General features: G+C 44.0%; 1 protein-coding gene and 1 long non-coding RNA gene across 2 annotated transcripts in view; both read right to left on the bottom strand.

Annotated features, from left to right (window-relative positions):
• MAPK1 (mitogen-activated protein kinase 1) overlaps positions 1-7,020 on the bottom strand; it is a 34,288-nt gene extending 27,268 nt beyond the window's left edge. The window contains exon 1 of the mRNA XM_065693080.1: positions 6,658-7,020. Coding sequence (XP_065549152.1) covers positions 6,658-6,800 — 143 coding nt within the window. The 5' untranslated portion in view covers positions 6,801-7,020. The remainder of the gene's footprint in view (positions 1-6,657) is intronic.
• Positions 7,021-8,840: 1,820 nt separating this feature from the next.
• LOC136021157 (uncharacterized) lies at positions 8,841-16,105 on the bottom strand. Its single transcript, XR_010615685.1, has 3 exons — positions 15,939-16,105; positions 15,348-15,479; positions 8,841-14,526 (listed from the first exon to the last, which is right to left on the bottom strand). It is a non-coding gene; the product is annotated as an uncharacterized LOC136021157 (long non-coding RNA).
• Positions 16,106-26,884: the final 10,779 nt, after the last annotated feature.

Genomic DNA, 26,884 nt, shown 5'->3' with positions numbered 1-26,884 from the left:
TGCCCATGTATCTACCAACAGCTTTTCAAATAACCCCATCTGAATTAGTGACATTTATTACTACTTGGACCTTATTAATCTACCTGGTCAAAGCTGATAAGGAAATAATGTGTGTATGACTTTTAATGTACCCTGCAAAAAGATGAGTTTGAGAATAACTTTTTTATATGCCCAAAAGTTGTCATAAGGCAAAGGAAAATAAGCTCCTTTCTGAAAAGGACTGACTCACAAGCAAACAACTGTCTTTAACAGCTGACCTAGCAATTAATAGAATCTAGGTTTTACATAGATAAAACACCTGAAACACACTAGTTTGCTGCATTTCACATACGCTATTAATTTATCTTAAAACAGTCAATAGAAGTCAATATAGCCAATAGTCAATATAAAAGATGTATTCTAAAATACGTTTATGGCTCTGTATGCTTCATTCGAGTAATCTGGAAATCAACTGAAATCGCTCAATAAAATCTTGTAGGGTTTGGGGTTTTTATCAGACATTATTTGAAAAGTTCATAAAACACCTCACTAAGTGCAAGTATTTTCTGGATTACCAGAACAAGATCCAGCTTCATCCGTAAGCAGCATCTGCTCACAGCAATGAAGGCTCACCATGGACTGGGCTGCACTATTGAGTGTGCAGCCAGCAGGTCAAGGAAAGCGAAGGTCATGATGCTGCATCTGGAATACTCTCTCCCAGTACTGGAGCAAGTCCAGCACAAAACCATCAGGACGCATAGGGGGCTGAAGGTCATGACACAAAAGAGGAAAAAAAAAAAAAGGAGGAAACTGGGTTTGTATAGACTGGCTGTAGGGAAAGCAGCTAATTGCTCTTTTAAGTTACATAAAGGGGAATTAGAAACTGGACCAGACTCTTCTCAGAGGTAAAAAAATACAAAGGACAAGAGATGATGGTCACAAGCTGCAAGGGAAACTCTTAAGTTTGTAAGGGCAGAAGTGTCACTGGGAAACTGGTTTACCACTAGAACCAGAAGCTGCCCAGAGATGTTGTGGAATCTCCATCCCCGGGGATTTTGGAAACACTGAGTGGACAAGTTGAGCAACTTGATTTAATTTTGACATCAGCCCTGTTTTGAGTAGGAGGCTGGACTACATGACCTCAGGAAGTCCCTTCCAACAATACGCTGCAAAATATTCCACAGCAAGATGTCATAAAATATTTTTATTAAGTATCAAAACTGATCAGTTAATTTCATTTCTGAAAGCTATGACAAAGCATCGACATAAAAAGCATTAAAAAACTGACTATGCTGGTGAAGTATTAGTTCTCAACTCAAGCTGAGCTGTACATGTACTCAGTTGGTAACTATTAACTGTTCTGTGGGTTGCAGATTCCCCCCTCCTAAACAAGGAGCTCACTGAACTAACAGAGCCTGGTGTCCTACAAATATATATTTCTGATCTCGAGAGTACCAATAAATCCATCCATAAAACTGGGGCATCTGTCAAGTCTCTTAGGGGAAATCTGACTTCTACATGACCTCCTGATGCAGTCTCTTCCTCAGCGGAGCAGCACATAGGATCTCTTCACACTAGGAAAACACCTATTTTTAAGAAACCTGCAGAAACTTTCCACCTTTAAGATTTTACCATCTGTCAAATCTGATGGAAGGCAGGCAACAGGTTCAAAAATCACATGTAGGGGTACAAGAGATGGGCTGATGTGACCACATACAGATACTGTGTACACATAAGCTTTGTTTGCTTAATAAGTCATGATTAAAAAAAAACCCACAAATTATCTCTGTTTCTGCGGGCTGGACCATGCAATGTTAATAAAATGTGTATTTATTTAAAAAATGCAAGTGTCCCTGAGCTGCACTCCTTAACTGTTAAGCCAGGATCCCATTACTTTGGGCAGACAAGAAAAGTTGCAACCCCTTATCTCCCTCTTAAAGACAGCTCAGATGCGATCAGAGAGCAAGTAGCCGCTGTCCTGTGCCCGATGCTGCTGCACAGCTTGCAGACTGCCTGCTGCATCACAGGGGACAGAGAGCAGGAAAAGCAGCTCTAATTGCTCCTTTCGTGTCTCAGCGTCAGGTTAAGCAAGTGCTAGAAGTCTGAGTGACTGAAGTGAAACACTGACCCCAGCCTTCTCCCCAGAGGGAAGAAGCCGATAACCAGCCACCAATTACAGTCCCTAATTCTCCACCCTGCTCCTTGCACTGAAGAGAATGCATTAGGGTTGGCTAACTCCTTGCTCCCCTTATCAGGCCAGAACATGTTAATTACCAGGTATCGACACCCATAGATCACCTGTGTTCCCTAAAAACACAAACAGGGACACGAATCTCTAGACTTGCTCTGTCATTGAAGGGTGCTCTCTCTGGATCAATGCAATAGCTAATAGAAAATATCTTACAGGCTGTTTCTGATCCCTGCCACTCAGCAGTTCTCCAGATCACAGGCTGACCCTCACAGAGGGATGGCAAATGCTACCTTTGCATGTAACACTGGTCAGTTTCAAAAGGCAATATTACACAACCATCAAACCCATCAAGTTTTTTATTTTTGGCTATATATACCTACACCTTGCAGATCGTTTTGTTCCTGATTTTCTTCCTGAGCATCTTTATATGTTTACTCCCATTTAATTTTAAATTACCCATCCTCTAAAAGCAGGGCCCTTCCATGTATGAAAGTAGAAAGGAGCAGGACTTTGAGAAAACTACTGCCAAATGTCTTAAATATTCTTTTCAGTATTACTTAACATTCATCTATTGGCAACATTAACTTCTAATATCATTCTTCTATAGCACATCAGTAACACAAAGATGTCTTTGTAACAACACAGCCAAATTGAGGCCAAGAAATTCAAGATTGAGTTTCAAGATTGTTTTCTCCCAATTGCATTCATCTTTGTTATTTATATGCAGTTATTTGCAGCAGTGATAAAACTTCACATTCACATGAGCCTGATGACAAAAGGCCTTCCAAAAACTAGAACGTACAAGAGAACATCCCTATCATATTCCCCATTCACCATTTCTTTCCAGAAAGATTGTTTTATGATGCCCAATTATCATTCTTGCCAAATTACCACTGACCACTGGATAAAGAATAATTCACACTGGAAACTTAAAGGTCAGCGCTATCCTGTTTTAATCACTGTTTCAGTGTGTTTAAAGTACGGCCTGCTAACAGGTTGTTTTCCACCCCTCAGAAAAACAACCAGGATTTGGGGAGGATGAGACAATCTCAAAAATCTTTCACATTTTATTGTGTCAGAAAAGTAGTCCTGAAATTTTCAGATCTGGTCTGAAAGTCACTCCCAGCTGACTCCGAGGTTGACAATCTCCTATCGTGGAAAGAAAGTGATCATCACATGAAGAACTTCACACTAAAACCCCTCAAAACAATTCTGAAGCAAAAGAGAAGGAAAAGGGAAAAAAAAAAAAAACACCCCACAACATTTGCATATATTTGGATAAATGAATTCAGAGTAATGAACAGGACCGTATGGCTAAATAATTGCTCAAAGAATGTCCTGCAGTCCTAGGAAATGCTGAGCATTCTGGCTAAAACTTTGTGCTGTGGTCATCCCTTAGTTTCACATGCAGAATACTGAAAACAAAAACGAGGATAGAAATGGACACTGACACGGATGTCCAGTTACTAACCACTTCATCCTCAGCAATAAACTTTCCATGCAGGATGCAAGTCTGTACACAAGATGAACACTTTTGGCAGATTTTAACTGGAGGACATTAAGACAGGGTTTGCCTGATAACACATCTTTCTGCTTACAAAGCTCAGAAAGTGTAACCACAACACAGCAGTAAATACACTGCTCTGTTCAGTTTATTTTTACTCAAAACCTGATTATGCTAAAAATAACTGCACTAGGGAAAAGAGTTAAATGCCCTTAAGGGTTTTCAGATCCAGATGAGAGAACATTCGCGTACAGTCTATTCAGTCAACATCTTTCCCTATTTCCTGTGCTGTTGTTTTCTGTTGTGATCAATATTTCTCAAACATTCTCCCTCCTGCAAAATCAAAATGGAGACTGACTGTAACAGCACTATCCTAAGAACACTTCATTTGCACTTCTATTAATTTAATTAAAAGAACTGTATAGTTTTCAATTCCCTAATCCAGTAATCCAGAAACATAAAAATTGGGAAAAACAAGGGAAAGAGTAAAGACTTTTAAGAGTTAAGTCACTTGTTTTCCACGGCACAATGCACTGCTAAATAACTAGCATCTCCCAAGTCATACACATTAGCTGTGCGTCTAAACCAAAATCAAAGCCTGCTCTGAATTCTCTCATTAAAGTGTACAAATTCAGATGGATTTTGCAGTTGCAGGAAACATCTCCATCTGCACAATCATAGCTTGCCCTCTACCTTGCCCCCCAGGGAGAAGCTTCTTCAGATCCTCACTGCATTAGCAATCAAAGCAAGGAAAGAAACATACTATGCACTAAACTTCATAACCTGTATGTCTGCTGATTGGCAAGTAATCTTAATCATAGGAGCTTGCATGTTAGGCACTACAATACATTACAGTTGCTATGGCATTTAACTACAAGTGCATCCAACACCTCCCTTATCAAGTATACAATATAAACTGAGACTTTGTTCCCCGTCATTTCACACCCAAGACAGAGAGGAACAACTAAGAGCACAACATATTGAATTCAGTATTTCATGTTAATAATTTCAGAATAGAAAACAGAGGAGCCAAGTGCATATTTCAGCTGCACTGGAGATTTGGAATTTTTGGTTAGTAATTTTGTACAGCATTCAGAGCAGACACAATGTGCTAGAATAAGTTTTTAAATAAAAGATAACCTTATGCAGTTTTGATGGGGAAACAGTTTCAGTACAGAACTTAGTAACATAGCATTTGGAGGGGCAGAAAGTGGCCCCGTTTCCCCTGTATCTGCTCACTGGCATAGTGACACCAAAAAAGGGCATCGACTGCCACCCTACTGCTTGTAATCTCTGATCTGTGGTGAAACATTTCAGCTTTAACACACTGTCTGTTAAACACACTTTTAAAAACCTCTTGATACGAACAGGACTATCCCACAGCACACAGCGTGAAAGTGCTATTCCCAAGCATCTTCCTAGATCAGACTGCAAGTATAAACCAGTGCAGTTCACACCAACATTATCTTGCCCTGACTCAGACGATAAAGTACACTGCAATGAAATACAGTCAGTACCATAAGCTATAGTTTTACGCTGCATATATTGATGTGGTTTCTAACACTAGAACAATAATAAGGGTATTTTTACACCATAAACATAATTTCTGATTTAAATTTTGAAGTTCTTCCTACGGCAAAAAGTGAAGGCCACAACTCCAAACTTTGTAAGAGGCTCATCCCCCAGCTAAGTTCAGGCCTAGAGGAAAGCTTCCACCCTGAAATACAGGATGACTTCATCTTAACAGGCCAGAACAATTCAATGACTATATGCAAAAACCTATAGCTATAAAAATCTGTAACATACAGCTGAAGGCTGTGAAGAGCCTCCACTGAGAAATGCACTAGTTCACAGAAGATCAAGCATCAGAGAAAGAAAAAAACGCTGATAAAGCTTTCATAAAGTCAGCCTCATTTAGTACCTCTGGTCAAGAAACATGCCAAAGAAATGGAGACAGGACTGAAGGGAAGTTGACAAAATAGCAACAAAAAAAGTTTTTCATCTGCATCCCTTAAATTATTTCAGAAGTTGGGGGGGTTGAACCTGTTTCACTAATATAAGACAGAATACAAAATCCTAAACATGCTGACGAGGCATGTCAGATTTATAACCCGGTCACTAGATACAGCATCACACAGCATCAGCCCAACTCATTTAGACTGCTGAAAGCAAAACCCCCATCTCGCCCTCTCAATCCTGTTAGTTCAGATTTTCAGTATTTTGCAGTCCGCTCACCTCGCTCGTTCAGACTGATACCAACCAAAGCAAACACACGCTATCGCTTTTCAGCGCGACTCAGTGCAAGCCTTCACAATACAAAACAACCCCGCGCTAGAGCGGCGGAAGGGAACTTTCACCTGTATACTCGTTAATTCAGACGCTAACCTGGCAGGCTGCGCCGCACAGGCGGCACGTCCTAGGCAAAACCAGGCAGGGGTAGCGACTCGTCTGCACAGATTCACTTTTCTTACCATCCCTGACCTCAGGGACGGGCAGCCAGGTGAGCACAAAGGGAAACGCGGCGCTGCCAGAAGGATTTTAGGACCTTTTCCCCTTTTTGAACGCCTGCAATCACGCTACAGAGACGGGGAAAATTAAGAGAGCAACCTACTCTGGAGGCAGGGGCGAGAAACAGCCAAGAAAATAAACGCACGACTGAAAGGAAACGAGTCGTTCAGCTGCACCCACCGATGGGGGGACTGGGGGGGAGTGCAGCGAGAGAGGGGAAGCGTGATGCCGAGAGACATCCTCGGGAGCACGGAGGGCAACGCAGAGCTGAGGAAAGCGAGGCAGAGATGCTTGAGCCCCGGCTTCCCCTCCCCCGAGAGCAAGCCAGGGGCCTCCCCCCCATGCAAGGGCGGGCCGGAGCCCGGGGCCGGGCCCCGGGGAGGCTGCGGCCAGGCCGGGCGGCGGGGAGGGAAGGAAGGAGGGAGTTGTTCAGGGCAGGGGCGCTGCCCCAGCTGGGCTCAGAGCCGGCACTCACCACACCATGCCGTAAGCCCCCTCGCCGATGTAAGAGAGGTTGGTGTAGCGGGGCCCCACGTCGAACGCCTGGCCCCGCACCATCTCCGGGCCCCCGGCGCTGGCAGAGCCGCCCGCAGCCCCGGCCCCCGACACCGCCGCCATGTTGTCCGTGCCGGGAACCGCGGAGACTGCGTGCGGGGGGAGGAGGAAGGAGGGGGACGAGGAGAAGGATGCGGGGAGGAGAAGAGGCGCCGCCCGCTCCGCCGCTCCCGCCGCTGCCCCTGGCTCCGAGGCCCCGTCAGCGCCGTCACCGCCGCGGCCGCTGTGAGGAGACGCTACCGGCCGCGCGCGCGCGCATCGGCCCGGGCCGGGGGGAGGGGAGGGGATGGGCGGGGGCTAGCGCGGAGGGAGCGGCGGGGCGGGGCCTGGGGGAGGGGGCGGGGCCTGGGGGAGGGGGCGGGGCCGGGCACTGCGGTAACCGCAGCCGCTGGGGAGGGGGCGCGGCGCGCCGGTCACGTGGCGGGCGTGTCGGCTCTGCGGGCGCCCGGCGCCATTAGAGGCGTCAGGTGACGGCGGGCCCGCGGCGGGAAATGGAGCCGAGTCCGCCGGCGCGCTCCCGGCCCGAGCGAGCGCCCAGAGGAGGCCGCGGGAGCGCGCCCGGGGTCCCGCGGCCCGACCCCACCCCCCCCCCCCCCCCCCACCGGCGGTGCGCGCGCGCGCGCGGGGACCGGCCGCAGGAGGACGCGCTGCGGCTGTGCTCGGGCCCTGGTGCCGGGGGCGCAGGGCCGCGCGGCACCGTCCCGGGTCACGGGCACGGGGTCGTTGTGCGCGAACGCGGAGCCCCTGCAGCGGGGGCAGGTTTATCTCCGGCGTTTCCCGGCTTGAGCGCGCAGCGCTGCAGCGTCCGTTCAGCACGTTGGTTTTCTGTGCGGTTACAGCTTCCCGGTAGTTGTTCACTGTGCAAGTAGCTGAAGGCTCTGACCGGGAGGTGAAGCTGCTGTTGATGGCTGGTGTCCTGTCGTGGTCCCTGCCTGCAGCAGCGTCGCGTAGTCACTGTTTTCCTGCAGGGCTCCTTTCCTGAAACAGCTTTTGCTTGATCTGGAAGTTCGCAAAGTTAGGGACAAGGACCTTAACTTCACCTGCGAGGTTTTCCTGCAGTGCTCTGATGGTCTTGACAAGTACATTGACCCCTGATATGAAATCCTATTGCTGCTCCCCTTAACTGCTGCGGCCGCAGCTGCTTGAGAGACGCTGCATCTTACGTTCCTTTCAAAAGTCACTCAAATGTGTGCCTTGGTACATCTTAGCATGTCAGTGTCTCCTCATGCATACCCACCCCAGCCCATAAGGCCCCACTGTGGAAGGAGCCAGTATCCCTTGACAACAAAGCTTTTTTCTTGTGACTAGCCAGTAACTTCGCAGGCCGCTGTACCAGTGCTCGGGCAGAAGCTGTTACATGACAAGCCGGTCTCTCTTAGGTTCGCAGAGGATGTACTTTGCTGCTTTCTGTCTTTCAACATTGCTCTGTCAGCTCACTGGCTTTCTATTGACATTTCTACTATTGACATCTCTGCTGGTGGTTCCAAGCTTCCTGTCGGTCTTTGCCTTGAAGGTGTCCCTGCCAGTGCACTTTGTCTTCCTTCTCCCAACTGCCAGAGGTTTGTTTCTGGCATCCCACCCTTTGTCCCTACTTGCTGCAAGCAGCAGCTTCCTTTGCCATCGACCGAACAATCGCAGTTTTCCGTGGCTGCTTCCAAATGCTTGCTCTACGGTCTCCTGATTACAGGTTGCTGACATCCCCCCAAGCACCAGGCTCGCTGTTTGACCGGAAGTCAGGGGGGAAGAGTTACTGGTTCCAGTCGCGCAGCCGGTTAGCCACGCTGCAGCCCGAGGACTCTCCTTTGAGACAGACCTACCCTGCACAGTCCGGGCTCCAGATGCATCTCCCGCCTACTCTGATGGAGTGAAAGCTGTCCAGGATGACCAACAACCTAATAAACTGTGTTTAACAGACATCCAACCACACATTTGAATGTGTTTGAGTGGGATAATGCATCCGATGTATTTATTTTCACTTGTATATACTGTTTTCCTTTCCATGCAGCGTTACTTTTCTCAGATATTTTAGGGAGCAATAAATGTGAACAAACATTTTAAATTTTCTGAAACCAAGTAAAATATTATTTAAAAGGTTCTCTCTAAAAATGAAATGATGGTTACAGTCCTGATTGCATACATAAATAAATCTGTCATCAGCAAATGCAAAACAAATGATTATAGAGAATAGAGCTTAAACACAACCTGTCACAGCAAATCTAATTACAGACTGGTGTGTATCTATCTAGATCATTTTATACCTTCACCAGGATGTGTCTGATCAAGAAGGAAACCAACTGGGCAGACCAGGAAATTGTGGGAAGCCTGTCACCTCCTTTGAGCACTGTGTTCAAATACATGTCTAACCCAATTAAATCCAAATAAGTGGTCACAATGGTTTGGCATGGTTTGCAAACAGCTTTCTTCTGTGACACAACTGAGGGTATCTATTTCAGTGAAGCACTACAGTTACTTAGATAAGACAGACACATTATCAATTGCTTTTCAACCTATTTAAATACGCTGCCATTACCTGCAGTTAATGTTGGGTCTTTTGCTTTAACAAGGTGACATTAAAGCCTCATCTATGATCAAAATAAGGGGTTATTATGTTGGGGAGAAGAGGTGATACTTGCTAAAAACATGACAGCAGATAATGAAAAGCAGGAGGAAAAATACCCCTTTTATTTCAAACAAATTAAAGCACTGCTAAGAAGAGCTTGGACAAACACAGTATCTTCAGTTTGAAAGCTGTATTAGGAAACAGCTAAGCCATACAATAGGTCAGTTTAAATATGCCATGGTTTGGACTATATCCATCTTCATATCAAGTTCAGGAGTCTCATGGATGAGTTCATCCTAGAGTCATGGACTAGAAATTCTCTGTGCTGTTACACATATCTAACTGTTAACTTTGGGTTCTCTAAATAGGTCTCTTAAAAAATGAATGTTGTACTACAAAAGGCCCAATGAGCCCTGGAGACAGCATTACCAGGTTTAGGAACAGGACAAACGCTGCTGAGCTGCCCTACACTGCTTTTATGGACTGGGGCTGGGAGAGATTTCACATCTTTGTGCTGATTTAAAACTAAAGCTACGTCTGCCCAAATCATCATAGAATCATACAATAGCTTGGGTTGGAAAGGACCTTAAGATCATCTAGTTCCAGCCCCCTGCCATGGGCAGGGACACCCCGCACTAAACCATCTCACCCAAGGCTCTGTGCAACCTGGCCTTGAACGCTGCCAGGGGTGGAGCACTCACAACCTCCCTGGGCAACCCATTCCAGTGCCTCACCACCCTAACAGGAAAGAATTTCCTCCTTATATCCAATCTAAACTTCCCCTGTTTAAGTTTTAACCCGTTACCCCTTGTCCTGTCACTACAGTCCCTAATGAAGAGTCCCTCCCCAGCATCCCTATAGGCCCCCTTCAGGTACTGGAAGGCTGCTGTGAGGTCTCCACGCAGCCTTCTCTTCTTCTCACCATTACATTAACTACATTATTTGTGTGGGGACACTGAAGATGTAGCTTTCTTGGTAGCTGCTGTAGGAGTATGGCATTTGCTTTCAGAGTACCCCAGCATGACCCTGAGCCTCCCCATCATCCCAGCAAAACGCAGGCATTAAGGATATAAAACAATTTTCCCAGCGTTATTTAAGAAGACCTCAGGCCTCTGTGCGGGGGTGACAAGGGAGAGAAATAAGACATGTAAGATGTTTTATAAAGATATATTTTAACTTCTAAGGCACTCAGGAACCATGGTGATGAATCTGACACAAACTTAAATTGCTTAGATATGAGCTCTGATCCACCGGGAACTATCCTGACATTCATAAAGAGCATCAGATGCTAATAACTTCTAGTCAGTACTTACCTGGGCTTGATTTAACTGGTGACATACAGCTGAAATCCCTTGAGACTGATTTTCATTTACATGTCAACCACTGCTTTGACAGCATAAAGTGACCTCAAGGAAAATGAGAATCTCGCTGTAATCTTATGCCATTGGGAAGTCAAAACCAGTCTCTCACCCAAATTGCTGGGCAACTAATGCCAAAACATATTCACTTTTTCCCCCCAGCACTTCCTTTTTCCCCATTTAGCATTCTGACTGATTTTGCAGGAAGTTTATGGTGGCTTATACGCCATGGAGTTAAAACTAGTAAACAGACTGCTGTTTGCTTTGTGCTTGCCAAAGGGAGCACAAAAGATTATTAGTTGCAGAACTCTACTGTCAATAACAACCTTGATCTTGCACTGGGTATCATTCTGTCACTGTCAGAATGTGTCACTGTTATAGGAAATGTCTTCTACTATCTATCATGTTCTTGTTAGATGTGCTGTTCACAAATACAGTTTCAAAACACAGATGTAATTTCAAGTCATATTTACGTTCCTTAGTTTTGTACAAGTAGTTTACAGTTATACTTTAAATATTTCTAAAGGGATCCATTTACAGCAACCTGAAAAGCTCATAATTGTAGCAATTTTAATTAATATACTGGCGTTTTGTTGCTGTCTATGTAAAAGTTGCTTTCATTTTTCAGCTGCAGTAGCAGCAGGATCGAGGCACTGTCCTGCACTTCAGTAATGGAAATTTCCCAGCCTCAAAGCACACTCTGTCTTAGTCAGCTGCAATAAAACTGAGTGATTTCAATATTGTTGTGTGCTTTACTTGTCCTCGGTTATCTGGAGCTTGTATCTTTTGAAAAGCGGCTACTCCTCATGAGCTTGCATCATCCCGCCCAAGAGTTAAAATTCAGTCAACGAGCCGTGGATAAGAGAATTGAGCCACCGAAGGAAAGCTGACTTTACCGGACTGACAAAACAAAACATACACAGTCAGTATCTGTACAGTGACTTGTGAGGATGCCACTGAAGCCCTGGTGTGTGACCGTGGATTTCTTGTGCTGAAGCTTTGTGCACTGAACAGCTATTTAATTTTTACAAAAGATTTAGCTAGTGCATAATATCTGTCTCTTATCTTTGTATTTCTGATACCATTTACTGCCATGAAAATACAGAAAAGGAGATAAGAGTATTACAAAAGAATATCAGAAGTCTCATAATTTGCAAATACTAAAATATGCGATCTCTTTCCCCCACTTGTTCTCAGTTCAGCTGTACACAGGACAAGCAACGCCTCCAACAGAGGCAGAAGTCAAAGCATGTAGAAACAGGAATACTGGGGGGTTGCATTGTCCGGATATTGCGGTAACTCCATTTTTAATACTTCTTGCTCGTAGCTAAAAATTTAGGGAGCATTTGTGATGAAGATGTCAGCTGATGTGAGAACAGAGGATAAAGGATGATGAAGGAAAGAATAAAAGAGAATACAGAGAGGAAGGATGTAAAAGAAGCAAAATGAACAGGTACTAGGAATGCGTTATGGGAATAGAAGGGTTGCAGTTGGAGGGGTGACATCCAGACCCCACTGCACCTGGCTTTGTGCAAGTGATACAGTTGGCAGACACAAGTTCCTTCATGGGGAACCAGTCTGGGGAATGATACCAGACCTCCTAAAAAGAACTGACCAGAACTTGCTTTCACTGATGTTGTCAGCTGGGGTGATGCTCATCACAAATACACGTTTAGCTCATGACTTTCTGATGGCACAGGTTTACTTCCTAGTTGCCTGCTGTTATTATATTTAGCCCAAATGGTGGGCAGTGGCTAAACAGAAACAAGGGATAGGGAACAGTATGCTACTGGGATTCTGCGATTGAAAAATCAGCCAACATTGATCATCACCACCACAAGCACGTGGTAGCCTTTATGAGCAAGTTGGAGGCCATGGCACAGTTATTCTGAATATGTTTGCACATATGAACTGCCACACTTAGCTTTCCTGTTGCAGATAACAAAGAAACAGGACTGCCTGCTTCTCCCTCACCAGCCACATCTGCTGACACCGAACTGCAGCAGAGGTGCTTCCAGATTTATGGCTGAGACACACTGAGCACCTGCAAGGAAATCTGCATCTTTGCTCTCTAAGCTACTCCTGTGCTGTGGGAGGGAAGGAAGGTATCAATCTCTTCTTGCACTTTGTTCTATCCACCGGCCTGAGAGCCCAAGGAGTCCACTCTGCATATTTTCACTAAATATTACAGACATACATTATATTATATCTATTTCTAGAGTCCAAACCTGATGAATCATCATTCATTTTTAAAGCACCCATTTCTTATAGCAGAGAAGACCTGTGCAGGCCCAAGAGATTTCCTGAAGGAAGTGGTGTCACAGTATTTTGTACAAAAGAGACAAGCTGTTGGAATCTGTGTTGCATTACAGGGGCAATGCAATACCTCTGAGCGCTTCCTGTTTATCACAGGTACAGTTTTCACCACATCATAAAACTTTCAAGCGTTTGTTAATAATCACTCCTAAAGAAAGAATAATATCCAAATATAAACCCCTGTGGCATCTGTTATTATAAACAAAAGAAGGTTTTCATTACATATATATATATATATGATGAATAAATATATCTGTCAGGGGAGTATTTGTGTGAGAGAAGCAGATTTGAGGGCCCTATCCACTGCTCACATGTTGCATCTCTCATTAGGCCATTTGGACTCCAGGCATATGACTTTTGTTTTACGTAAATAGATGTTTGAGCAAATGTAATTTTTACTATCGGCATTTGTCACTTTTTAAACAATGTGGGTACCCAGAGAACCAACATCTGCAGAATTACAGCACTGATGAGCCTTGTATGAAAATGGCAGAAATAAGATTTGCTTCTAACAAGAATGATCTACAAGGGCTGAGGTACCTAATCCAATACACAGCTTGTGCAGATGTTCAGAGCAGTGCCAGCTCGATGTGTGGCCTTTCTCACTTGACAGCTTTGTTGTCTCAATTAATTCTCCAGGCTCAATTAACCGAGCCTGGAAAGGTAGAGCTGGGGAGCAGAAGGGTGCAGGTTTTTCAGCACTAGCGACCTTGCTGGTGCAGTTTGCACCCCAGCAGATAAGATCTGTGGCAAGGAAATGCGAATTGTTGAGACTGATCTTCTTGTGATCTTGGTGAGGACTTGGTCTGCAGCAGACAGGCGCACGGGGTGGGGGCTGGGGAAGAAATTCGAGGTTTCTGCCAATTTTATAGGGAATAAGCATTTTGATAGGTAACTACAACACCACAAAGACAGGCTTGGGTCTCACAGGGCTTCATCACTGAAGGAAGCTTGTGAAGTTCAGGGCAAACCGTAAGACTTAGCTGTTTGTTCAAGCTTTCTGGGACAAATGGGAACATCTGAACTGCAGTTTCATGGGGTAATCCTGCTGCATGGAAATGCAAGACTGGAAACAACTGTGTACAATTCTTACTTCTTTAAATGGCTATCACATTTTAAACACTGCCACATAGAATATTACCAGTTAGGGCACGGGAAAGACGGAGCCTCAGGAAGGTGCTCCCTCAGCCACCAGCACTAGACCAGCAAATGGAATTAATAATTAAAACATTTGTAGCTCTCAGTATTTTGTAAGTTTTAACAATGGGAGAATTATCTGGCTCGCGTTACTGTTGTCTTACCTGACATATGGTGGTTATTACTCCAGATATGCAGGGCCTAATGACAAGAGATGCCTTTTATGAGTGCAGTACATCCACTGTAATCAAGCGCTACATTAATCTTACTGCATTACCGAGTCCCTGGTTTTTGTACAAGTGACACAAAGTTGTTGTGAGGATCTATCAGCCTCCTGCATCTCAAATAACTGTTCACTATGATGTCTCGTTTCTCAGTGATGTTAACAGAGCCGGTCTGAATCCCTGGCCTGGAAATCCTGAGAGAAAGATCAATAGCGAGGAAAAGCATTTTTTACAATTGTAGAAAAGGCTGCTTTAAAAAGGAAAAGAAGAGAGAGAGCACACTGCTCTTTTTGAAGGATATGGCAAAATATCTGCAGAGCAATGCTCTGCATCCAATTTAACAGGTACCATGAATGGCAATAGGGTAAGGTTAAGTGATTAGGCTCTGCCAAGCAGTATGTGTGGGGGGAGCAGACAGCAGATGTCGAGCCACTTAGGCCTCTGCCTTGCGCACCAGACCGTGGTATGGAAATACGTGTGGATATTTAATTGTTATTCAACTACAAGTTGCCTGGATTTATGAGTCTGGGAAGCGCATATGCTGCAGTGAGAAATGAGTGTTTATTAGCACAGCAGCTCTGCCGGCCTTTCCCGCAGAGAGACAAAGTACCTCCATCTATAGAAAATGGATTAAAAGGGAGCAGCATACCGCTCTTATGTCCCATTTACCTTTGTGAAGTGCAGCTGGATAGATGCCAATATATGGATACATTTCCATCATGAACTCTGAACAGCTTTTACTGCTGCTTGTTACAGATAATAAAAAGGCAGCAGCTGCCCTCTTATCAAATCGCCATTTGGAGAAAGGTACACCTAAGTAAGGGACATAAACAGGACCCCTCCTTCCAGGACAGCTACGTGGCTACATGAAAATAAAGCCTTTAAGAGCTAGATTAGGAAGATGGGGCCATTGCCCTGCATTCAAGCATTTTTCTGGTGCTTGTTTGCAGCAACCCTTTGTCGTTGCTCTTAACATGTCCTCTTTCCTCCTTGGTTGCTCTTCCACTACTCTTACCCGTGACAATATCCTCCTGGAGTCCTGATCAGTCCTGTGCCGTGTGGGCTGGTGCTGCTGGATGACCTCCCTTCACCTATCCACTCATCCTCCCTCCGTGTTCAGCCTATGCTCTTTTCAGCGCAGCACCACCTGGGAGGTGAAGTGTGAAGTTAAGCCTAGAATAGCAGTGAGGCATCCCCCAGCACACCCCAGATCTGCAGCAAATCCAACACCGGTACTTCTCCCACTCCCCGCAGTTCCAGTCTCCATTCTCACAGTGTCCAACTCTCCTCCTTTCCTGGGCTGCTCTGTTTTGTACTGCATTAGTTTTCTTACAGTTTATTGAGCTGCCTGAGCTCAATAAAGGGCCAGATGAGTATCTGACCTGTACAAAGAAAGCAGCAGGGCTGGGAGCGGAAGTGTCCTCTGGATACCAGCAGTCCGTTAGTTTTGGCTCAGCTGCCATGCCTCCCCAAGTCAAACAGGGAGGTCTGACTACAGTGCTGAGAAGACTTCAGCCACGTTTGCCTTTGCCATCCTTTGCTGCACTTTTCTCTGTTCTTGAAAAACATGGGGGAAAACCAGTCAGGCTTATAGTGACTTCCTCACCATCTCCTTTGTGCCATCTTCTTCCTTTCCTGTTTCTGCCATTTGCGCTTCCAAAATCTTTCTGCTGTAATTCTCCATGCTGCTGGTGACTTTGTCCTACCACTCAAGCAGCTGTTGACCTCTAGAAACACATCCCTGATCCAGGATCCTTCTCCCTGCAGCCACAGCGCAGCAAGGCAGACAAACGCAGGCCTCCTCTCTCAGGACAGGCGTTCAAAATAAAAAGTATTACACAATCCACAAGACATGCGCATTACTCACCAAAACAATCATGGGTATCCTATTTCTGCAGCCCTGCCTCTCAGTGCTTGCTTCTTGCCACTATCTTGCCAGTGTGCTGAAGCCAGGACCCAGGAACAACTCTGTGTGTAAACCTAAAGCCTGCAATGGAGGGGATGTTTCTGTACAGCTGTAGCAATGATCAGAGGCAGTCTGACTGCAAGGGACAGAAGCATCTCACTGTGTTTGTTTTGTGATGTGGTCTGATCATTTATACTGTTGAATTAATAAAAACAACAAGATAGAAGCTTGCCAAATGGAATCCATTGCTAGCTGTCGTTTGTTCCTTCATTCTTATTCCACGTACACTAGGAAGTCTGCATTATCTGATACATCGAGACATAAGAAACAAATAAATGCCTTTATATTGCAGGGGAAAAAAAACACAACAGAAACTTTCTAGAAATACTGTAGAAACATTCACATCCTCTATTTCTGTCTTTTATAAAAGGCAGGCTGTGTCTTATTATCATCAAGGAAGAAGTAAACAAACGTAATTTAATCAGTTCTGTCTTTCGTCGATTTGCATCAGCAAGAATAAAAGACAAAGGCAGAATGGAAAACAGCAGCTTTGTGCTAAAAGTTTGAATGCACAAAATACTTCTTTCTCCAGCTGTCAAACATTAAAAAACGCTATGCATACCAGTAATAATAAAAGTGTCAAACAATTGACCACACTGGGAATCACAATGCTTCATTAAAAGCTCTGAGGCGGAGTAGAAAAGCTCCCAGCCATTTGTTAAACAGAACTAAATGCTAAGATACTTTCAGAAAGTGTCAGAAGATGCTTTCATCTAGTCTAGCCAGGCAGATAAACATCTCCTTGCTTACTGCAGCCCGGCCTCGGAGCTCGCAGCAACTCAGCACTAACAGCTGGATGTGCCATTTGCTTTCCCGAGGCTGGGGCATCTCTGAGTAAAGGAGAAACAAGTAATGTCCTTCCCAGTGATCAGGCCTCCGCTCCATGCGGTGCAGGGACTTACTCGGGAATTTTGTATTTACATATGTAATTACGTGCTATCTGGAGAACCAAACCTATTTGTTCAGCTGACAGGCGATGTTGCGACAAGGAATTTTACAGACAGGATATTTATAGACCCTTTATCTCTACGTGCGATCAGAACTGAAACGTCAAACAATGCCCCGAACGAAGGGTTCTTTCAGTTCAACTTTTCTCCATTGTTGCTTTTCCCTGTTGGGTTTTTTTTTTTTCTCCCTCTGTCTGGTTACTGCCTAAAACTTGGCAGTGAGAGAAAAAAGGGAATGTGACTCACACTGACAACTTCATTTGCTGTAAGAGACCTCAGTAATTGCTCTAACCCACTTACAGGAAAGCTACCCCTCCTCTTTCTGTCTTCCTCCACCCTTACATAGACAGAGGCCATATTTGTTGCAGGAGCAGCCCGGCTGATCTCAGGGGTCATGCTATCGCTTATGAAGTAACCAGGCCTCTTTCTTTTCACTTTTCTTCTGAGGGATTTCAGTTAACCCCTCACAAGAACTTAAAGCGGCTCCAGTTTAAGGGGCATCTTCCTGCCACGGATTTCTCATGAACCCAATAGCCAGAGTTTCCAAAGGACTCGCAGCTCAAACACAGCAGGGCTGAAGCAGCTGCTCCCACCAAATACAGCAGCTTGGCAGCCAGCACCCCAGTGCCAGCATAGAGCTATCCAGGAGTCAAACAATTGTTGCCTTTTCCTTTGCTGATGGGATGGGGGCAGGGGACAGTAAATGGAACAGGAGAACCGGCACAGACGCCTGTGCAGCACTCCACCAAAATATATTTTCTTTTTTAATTACATAATCCCCATAATGAGCGTGGCATTCGTAGTGAGGTGGCGGAACAGATGGCAGAGACTTCGTTTTCAGCAAGACGTTAATTAACAACTCTGGGTTCTGCTAGAGAAGAGGGTTTGTTCTGCTCTAGCAGGGTTAAGATGGGTGCTTACTACATAGGGCAAAACTCAGTTTCCAAACACAGAACTGTGATTTTTATCCCTGTTGGAATTTCCAGCATACTCTCCAAAACACAGCAACCTCCTACATGCAAAACCATGTTAAAAACCAGCACAAGTCTGGGTCCTAGGAGCAGCTTGGGATTCTCTACAAACACTTCTGAATGCTCTGTGGACATACAAATACATAAAGGAAAGGGAAAAAGGGTTAATGCGATTGGGAGAGCTTTGTGCAACTTAAACTGCAGGTGAGACTGTGTAATATACAGCATCTTCACAGGGGTATGCTTAAAGTTAAAGCTTTCTGAGAAGCTCTGCCTGAAGTTCTCTCTCCTCTTTCCTCTGTTCCAAACGCTCAGACTTAACATCTTCAGCACACTGATGCAGCTGAGCTGGAAAGAGCTATCCCAAGGGGGACTGGAGCAGAAAGTAGCTATGAAAGATATTTATTAAAACCACAGGCAGAGAATACATCACCCAGACACAATGAATAGGGAAATAGCCCATGCAGCCGAAAAGTCTAGCCTCTATTTTTCGTCTGATAAAGCTGGCTGGACAGCCCGGCACAGTGAACAGCCCACAGACATTCAGCTCTTCCCTCCCTGTGCTGCCAGGTGACATGAGGTTGCTTTTTCCTGCTCTGCATTCACCATCGGAGGCTCTCCAGGGTCACATGCCCAAGTCCTGCAGGGGCCTGTGGGCCACATTCCTCCGGGGATTACATCCATCCCCAGCAGGAGAGAGGGAAGATCTATGCAGGCCAAAAGGGATGGGCAAGCAGTGGGGAGGGAGGAGCTGATGGGGGAAGGAGCCAGCTGTAGAGAACATCAGGATGAACACAGGCAGGAGCTGGAGGACAGTCCTGAAGGAAAGGGAGAGGGGAAGCCGTCACATTCTATAACAGTGTAAAACAGGACAACAGGGCACCTAGATTCATCCGCTGTGAAGCTTGGAAATGAACCCATTATTCCCACATCTCACCACTCATCTCTGTGCTGCCAGCAAATATCTAACAGCTGACAAGAAGCATCTCTGCCCATTCTAGTGACATGCACGTCCAGAAAGGATGCTTTTCCATTACTCCCACTTACTCTGTGCAGGCAGTAGATGGTTGTGGGTCTGTGCTGTAAGCTGAAAATCATGACCCTACACAGTACCCAGGGGGAGAAAATGATGATTGCAGATGATTTTTTATTTTCTTTCACTGTCTGTAAAAAACATAGTTGGGGTGAATTAAAATTTGCATTACAAGAACATTGCAGTTATGAAGTCCAACACTAAAAAGAAATGAGTATATGCCTGAACTGAGAATGTCAATTCCACCTTTCAGCAACTATTTTAGTTCAAAATACCAGGTCAAGCTCCTATGCTATATTGCTTTTAGCCATAAGAAAGTGCATCCTGACATGGTTTTATTGAGCGTCACTAACCTGCAGAATTGTACGTGATTTGGGCCTCCATGGGTTCATGTTGTGTTAAACCAGAAATGGGCCACAGAGCAGAGCTCGGTATCTTGCATGCATCAGATGGCAGAGATTCTTTGCAGGATGATTTTCAGGAAAAGTGCCAGCTATCACCGAAACTGTGCTTAGGAGGTGCAAAGTAGAGGAAAGAAAAGAACACAAAAAACCCTATATTCTGCTTAGCCTGTCCTCCTTTCGCAGCGATTGAGAGGGAGATGTGAGAATCAACAGAATGCATTTGTACTTACAGCCACTTTTCTGGGAGGAGAGAAGGGTGACTAAAAACACTTAGCAGATATTACCTTAGAAAAATAAACCCAGCATAACGAGAAGTTAACTCTTCAAGGAAAACCAAGAAGAAAAGCGACCAGCAGATGCAGAGACAAACACTGACTTCAGTGGAGCTGCAAGGCTGAATTTGGCTTGAATTCTGTGAAGTACTTTCAAAGCAGGAGCATACTGCATACAAATGAGCGTTAAATAATTCGCATCATTAAGAGAGCTCTGAGCAGCTCATCTGGACTTTGAAAAAAGCTAAAGCAAATGTACATTGCTTGAATACCATTAGGGACTGTCATTAACTAGCATTAAGACATCTACAGTATCGACAGCGCTGTAATAAGAGACCCATCCTCCTTTCCAGGCTATTTTCTTTATTGATTGTAGAATTTCTTACGCACAAGCTTTAGAGTGCCACAGAGCTCAGCAATTCATGTAGGAATACCCACTAAAGAACTATACAATTACTTCTGGTTTATATTGCATCTTTTAATTTTGGTTTTCTAGAAACATAGTCCTGTCTGTTTGGTGTAGATACCACAGCCAATTTAAACACCAATGTATATGAAGGAAGCAAAGACACAAATAGGTGAATGGATTTAGCCAGGGTGACATAGAAGAACCCAGTGTAACAGAAATAGACTAAAGGATCTGGATGCCCGGTTTCCTGGTTTAACCATTTCACTCAATCAGCTCTAAGCAGAGCTGCTGTAGGAGTAGGATAAACTGTGGCCTCATCCTGTATCTCAAATGCCTCAAAACAGGTTTCAGAAGTAGCAGGGACAGAAGAGGTCAGGTGAAAAACACAAGTTGCACAAAGAACCTAAGGTATAATATATTTTAATACAGTTGAAGGTATTCAAGTGCCAGAGCAGCAGGAGTTGACGACTGATGGAACACTAAGAGCTAAATATGTGCAGCAAAGAGCATAGGGGGAGGCAGGGGCAGGCAACAGCCTACAGGCAGTTGAAGGGGAGATGGAAGGAATCTTTAATGAAGGCAGAAATCGTTCTGGGTGACTCAGAATATTGGTATTCACAAAGAGAATTGAGAACAGGCAAAAATAAATAAAGCTGAAAGCAAAACCCAAAGGCCAAATCCCTCTCAATAGCCAGAACACTGATATAATCTGAGCAACTAAACAACAGGTCCTTGTGAAAACCTCTCTCAGCTACTTCCTGCGCACCAGCCTCCCTCCACGGCTGGTGATGGCTGTGAGCAGCTCTGGCTGCCCAAGCCAGGGAGCTTTGCAGGCTGCTGTTGTGCAGACACCAGTTTCCTTGCAGAACACAGCCCCGGTGGTCTTCCCTCCATACCCCCAGCCCTTGGCTTCCCTGTGACATCTCAACTAGTGCATTGTGTAACTTCACAAACTTCCCTTGAGCCCTGAGCAGCTCAGCTCTGCTTTCATTAGCTGCCAGCTTTTGTACATGTCACAGGCACACACATCGGTCACTGACAGATTCAAAGTCGCAGTAGTTTTATTTCTGAGTGGATTTATGCTAGCCAACGTCCAGATCCTGCTGCCAGCAGCCCCAAATGTGTGCAGCAACATTTAACTATCACCCCAAGGTCTACTGTGAACACTGAAAACCAGAATGGTTTCCTTTTTTTAAACAAGTGTGATGATTTTTTGCCTTCCTTTTTAAAATTTTTGCTTTTTTGTCAAAGAAGTTACAGTTATATATATTGGAACTGAGATCAGGAAGACTGAAGGACAGGAAAGACTTCTTGACAGCGAGTTCTATTAGTGAATGGAATTGCCTCCCAAAGGAGGAGATGGGAGCACAAGAAGTGCTTTAGCAGAGCCAATATTAAGTGCTCCAAGCAATGCGGCCAGCTTCTAGAGGGCTGCCATGAGACCCAGGGCTCTCAGCAATGCAGGATGCTTGCCATTAGCCTGCTAATGCACATCCTGGCTTGGCCAATTGCTGTTTGGGAATAGCTCATTGACTTCAAATTTCATTAACAAGAAAATATTAGAAGACAGTTTTCTAATGGTAGGGGCAGGCCTTTGCAACATATCTTCCCATGACAAAAGGCAGTTGTTAGGGGGAAGAAGTGAATGGTTTTCATTAGTATTTGTATTAGGATTTATTATTAACCTTTCCTTAAACTACTTCAAAGTAAAAAATACTAAACTGCTTGGATCCCCTCTCTGCCTCTTTCATCCTGCAGAAAATAGCCACCCCCCCATCTCTTGCTAGCACTACCAAAGAAATAGAAAAGGCCACCAGTTACAAGGAATTTTAAGATTGGAATACAGATCCATAATTTCTTTACCTTAGAAAGCAGACAGAACCAAGACAGAAATTGAGATGCTAAAATTAAGGCAAAAAAAACAGCCTTAAAAACATTTCCAGGAGAGAGAACATAATGGGGGGGAAATTGGATAATTTTTCAAAGGGTTTAATGTCAGTCCAAAACCAAGCACCTGAAATGCTTTCCTCAATTTTCTAGTTAGTATACACTGCACTGTGTAGCAGTACGTTGTTTCAATAGTTCAGCCAGTAACTTCCAAACACTGTGTTTGGACTTTAAATGTAAGCTTAATGCTGAGTATCTAGGGATTGATGTTACTTTAGTATCCTCATCAATCACCAGTACAAGCAATCGGCTTTAGATCTGTAGTAAGAGGAAGCTCTGTGTATGATTTGTTAATTCTAATGTTTGGAGGATATTAAAATCCAGTGAAGGGTGGGACAGAGTGAAGATTCGTTTTTGTCTTTAAAAGCAGACTCACCAATGCAACAATGCAGCCTGCCTACACTGCTGAACTTGACCTTTGCCTCAGCTGCAATGTTTTGTTTCTTCAGAAAGACATGAAACTTCAGGAGACTGACAGGACAGAAAGGGGGAATTGGCAGAGCCATTTCAGCATCTAATTCATGTTCCCATCTTGAGTCCCTCAGTGGCAGGGGCTCTACTGGAGCAGCGCTGAAGCAGCTCTGCTTTAGGGAATATTTTGAGAGCCAGCACTAAAGACACAGTACCTTCAAAGGCCAGTGACATTCAGCCAGTTACAGGGAAAACTCCTGACTCCGGTCATTCCAGTTCCTGGCACAGTTGTGTGGAATTAGCTGCATCAATAGAAAGCAATTGGTGAAATACCTGATAGCAGTGGCCCGACTCTCACTTACCTGCATCTGTCTGGAACCCAACAATTCGATCCATCGTTAGCACCTTGGCTTAATTATAACTTAGAACTTCTTCAAGCATAGATTTTGCACAAGATTTTAAGTTACTATAATTAATTATACAGAAAGCCTGAAGTGTCTTCTGGTTCATTGTTAAAAATGTTGTCCTTTCCCCATGCTGACACCAGAACTTGGTTTTGTAAAGGAACTGGGCTGTAGACTAGGAGAGAGGTCTCTCTCATAAGCCTGATATACACACAGAGAAAGAGCTTTCCTGTCTTAAATGAAGAAAAACAAGGCTTCAGATTTGCTTAATCTCAATTAAGAGATGCAGAAAGGAATATTATTCTAACCTATACTTGTTTAGTCCCACTCTATAGATTAATTACTTCTTTCCTGTCTCCTATTTAAGGCTTTTTGCATTCTCCCCAAATTACTCTTGGCTGTTATCAGAGATCTGGTATTGGATAGCTGTACTCCATCCTGAACTGACTACTTGAATTTTAACCAGTAAAAAGCAGACCACAGGATTAGTGCCAGAAACACTGCAACTTCTTAAAAGATACAGGGGAAGAAGGAAGGTATTATCAGGCAAACAGACTTTGTGCACTCAGCTTTTCAGTGCCTACCTGGGAGATGAAAATGGTGTGGGAATGACACAATGTGCAGAGGGTTCTTTTGATCCAGTCTGTGGAGACGGGAACATCGCGTATTTTCCCTATTGCATTTTGGCTTGCTTTGGCCAAAGGAAAGAGGGAGCCCTCTAGGGGTAGAAACACAAAGCCCTGGAGAAATGTTCACACGCCTTTTCCATACCAAGACCCTCCTGCCTTACCTTGAGGTAGGAGCAGGTTCCTGTCGTATGCAAGGGCTCAGAAGATGGAAGTTCTAGGCAGAAAAATCAGGCTGGGTAGAAGGAGGTCCCATGTGCTTTCCTAGAAGTGCTCACTCTACAGCCTAGAACATGATGTGGGAAATAAGTCTCTTTTCTATCATTTGTGCAGTGTTTTACAGGGAAAATAGCACATCACCAAACTGCAAACTGAAATACTGCAGCTGGCCTGACCCACCACAACATAGCTAGCATTTTTTCTTTTAGGCTATGCAAAAGACTTGGTTTTGCCTTACTCTATGCCTCAAGCATATGATGAACTCTTGTATAAAATGAGCAGGTTTATGTTTGTCAAGGCATGTTCAAAATATTTCTTTCCAAGAGCTATTTCTATTTGAGGGCTAGATAACAGCTGCACTATTAATACATTTAAATATTTTCTCATTCTGATGAGAACTTCAGATTCTTTCCAAACAGCTCAACACAACAACATCAGAATGTGGCAAACCCAAACTTCAAAACATTCTAATTCAAAAACAAACACAAAAACCCCCACCACCCTGCAAGTATCAAACCCCATCTAACAAAATATTAAGGTTTAGCTGTAGTGCAATAGGTAACAGATTTTGTTAGATATCCAAAATAGAAAAGAACAGCTTAACACTATGAAGAAAACAAATCTTTATATATATAAAAGGCATGTTGACTGCAAGGCATCTGCAGTTAGAGATGCAAAACTGTATTATCAGTTCGGTGAAACAGGTAAACACCCATTACAGTCTCTACACATAATTTACAAGTAACTTTCTGCATGACATATTCAAGGTTATGCTTGCTTTCTTAAAAAAGAAATAAATAAAACAGAGGCAGTAACATGAAAGCCTGTAATCTACATTAGTGCTACTTGAATAGCAAACTTGATCTAGATGCAGAAAATGTTTTGTCTGGCCCTTGCCAAAAAGCAGAGACATGAAGTCTGCATTACTAAAGGGGAGCCCATATTTCTCAAAGTTCTCCTTAGTCTCTGAAGAAGCCCTTCTGCTCACTCCATTTCCCAGGTATAGAGGACAGGCATTTCCAGACTGATCTGGCAGAGCATGAAGAATTCATTTCCCCAGTAAAGTTTTCTAGAGAACCTGGATGAAACCAGCAAATACAAGTGAAGGTAAACTGAACAGCTCTACAAGAATTTAAAAAGCGTCAATTTGTGTTGCAACAGTCACTAATTCAGGCTGAAATAGAAACATCTGCTTCATCACCACTGTTAGCTCATTACTTTCTACACTGAGGGAAACGAATGGTTCAGATTTTACAGCACATTGCAAAGAAACATACATCAAATGGGGGTGGTTAAACAGGACTTGAAGATTTGTCATTCCTTGCTCAAACAATTTAGGTGGATAATGCTTCTGTGTTATTAACCCCATCTATGGCATCTAGTTTAGCTAAATGTAGCTTTAAATCAAAGTTTTACATTCATTTCCATGGGCTTATTGATTGCTTCTTGCTCAAACCCACCAGCAACAGAGACTGCAGATGACTGATACCACAGTGCAGAAGGTTGGCTGTGAGCCCCATGCTGAACACATGGTCTACTGGAGATCTGCTAGATGAAAAAGAAAACATCCACGAGTAAGATAGCACAGCCAACAAGAATCAGCAACGCCAAGATTTCACCTCCTATTAGTCAATGGAAGACAGTAAAGCCAATGTTGGGCACCAGCAAGGAGAAGCAATAGTGATGCCCAGTCCTTTTCTTGACTGCAGCTGGAATGGGCTGTGATCTATAGGAAGACAGCACCCTTTGATGGGAAGTACCAAAGATGCCTACATGACACTGGAGTGATTCTGTTCAGCTCTGTGTCGTTGTCAATGAAGAATAGCTGTAGTGCCTTTGGATTGCGGAGTTACCTGGATGATGGATTCCCACAGTTGCTTTACATAATCATGAAAGAACAGCAGCACTTAGCTGTTGCTTATGCTCCCTGGTGAGCTAAGTTAATCACAGACTAGGAAACTGCTGCTAAACCTCGTCAAATAAATCCCAACCTACACTTTTCTGAGAATTTGTTACTTCTCTGTAGATTATTACAAGTGAATTTTCACCTCTGGGATTCTTACAGTTAAAACCCCCCCAAACAAATCAACCAACAGAACATTTAGAACTGTGAAATGGGAGATATTTTCAAGAGATTTGAGGTTTGATTTGAAGTAGGTTCAAGTATTCCCACAGCATCTCAAGCAGAACCTACCTGATGATTATGGTTTTCCTTATTTCTGCATTTCAAGAAATATCTTCTCTGCTTCCCTCTGATGCATTATCCTTGGCTCTTACTAGATTTTTATTTTTCTTCACTAGGATAAATACAACAGCATTTAGACAAACTGCCTAAAAGACAGCATCTCTCAGATCCCCAAGACTGTTAAAGCTTGCTTTTTGTTGTGTGTCGCAACTCTGTCCTGCTCTCCTTACATATTCTTTCCTGAGCATATGAACACCAGCACTTCAGAAACAATCACACAGACTGGCTTAGCTCTCAAGCCATATTTTGAAAGTTACCTTCCATCTGAAAACTTCCTCTATGTAGCAAATTAACCCTAATGTACTCCAAGAATTCACCATCCATCCTTCCACTTCAGCAGTTAAAGACCACTTCTCTCACAAGTATGCAAATAAAGAACAACTGGTCACAAATCTCTGCTGCAACAGGGTCCTTCAGGTCATTATCCCATATTACTGGACACAAAACTTAACCTGTATTATTGCTACTGTCAGCTGGTAAAAAGAGTGAAAGAAAACTTAGATCAAATCAACGAATTAAGAGGTACACAGGCCATTTCTACAATGGTTTTAGTGACATTGTCATTTCAAGTAAGCATGCTCTCTGATTCCAAGGACTGTTTCCTTCTACTGTAACCATTCAAAATGTGCAATATTGCAGATCCAGCTATTTGAAGTATTAGAATTAAAAATACATTTAAGAAAAGAAACAAACAATGC

The sequence above is a fragment of the Lathamus discolor genome, chromosome 12, assembly GCF_037157495.1.
Source record: "Lathamus discolor isolate bLatDis1 chromosome 12, bLatDis1.hap1, whole genome shotgun sequence".
Lineage (NCBI taxonomy): Eukaryota > Metazoa > Chordata > Aves > Psittaciformes > Psittacidae > Lathamus > Lathamus discolor.
This window is presented reverse-complemented; position numbering and strand designations above follow the sequence as displayed.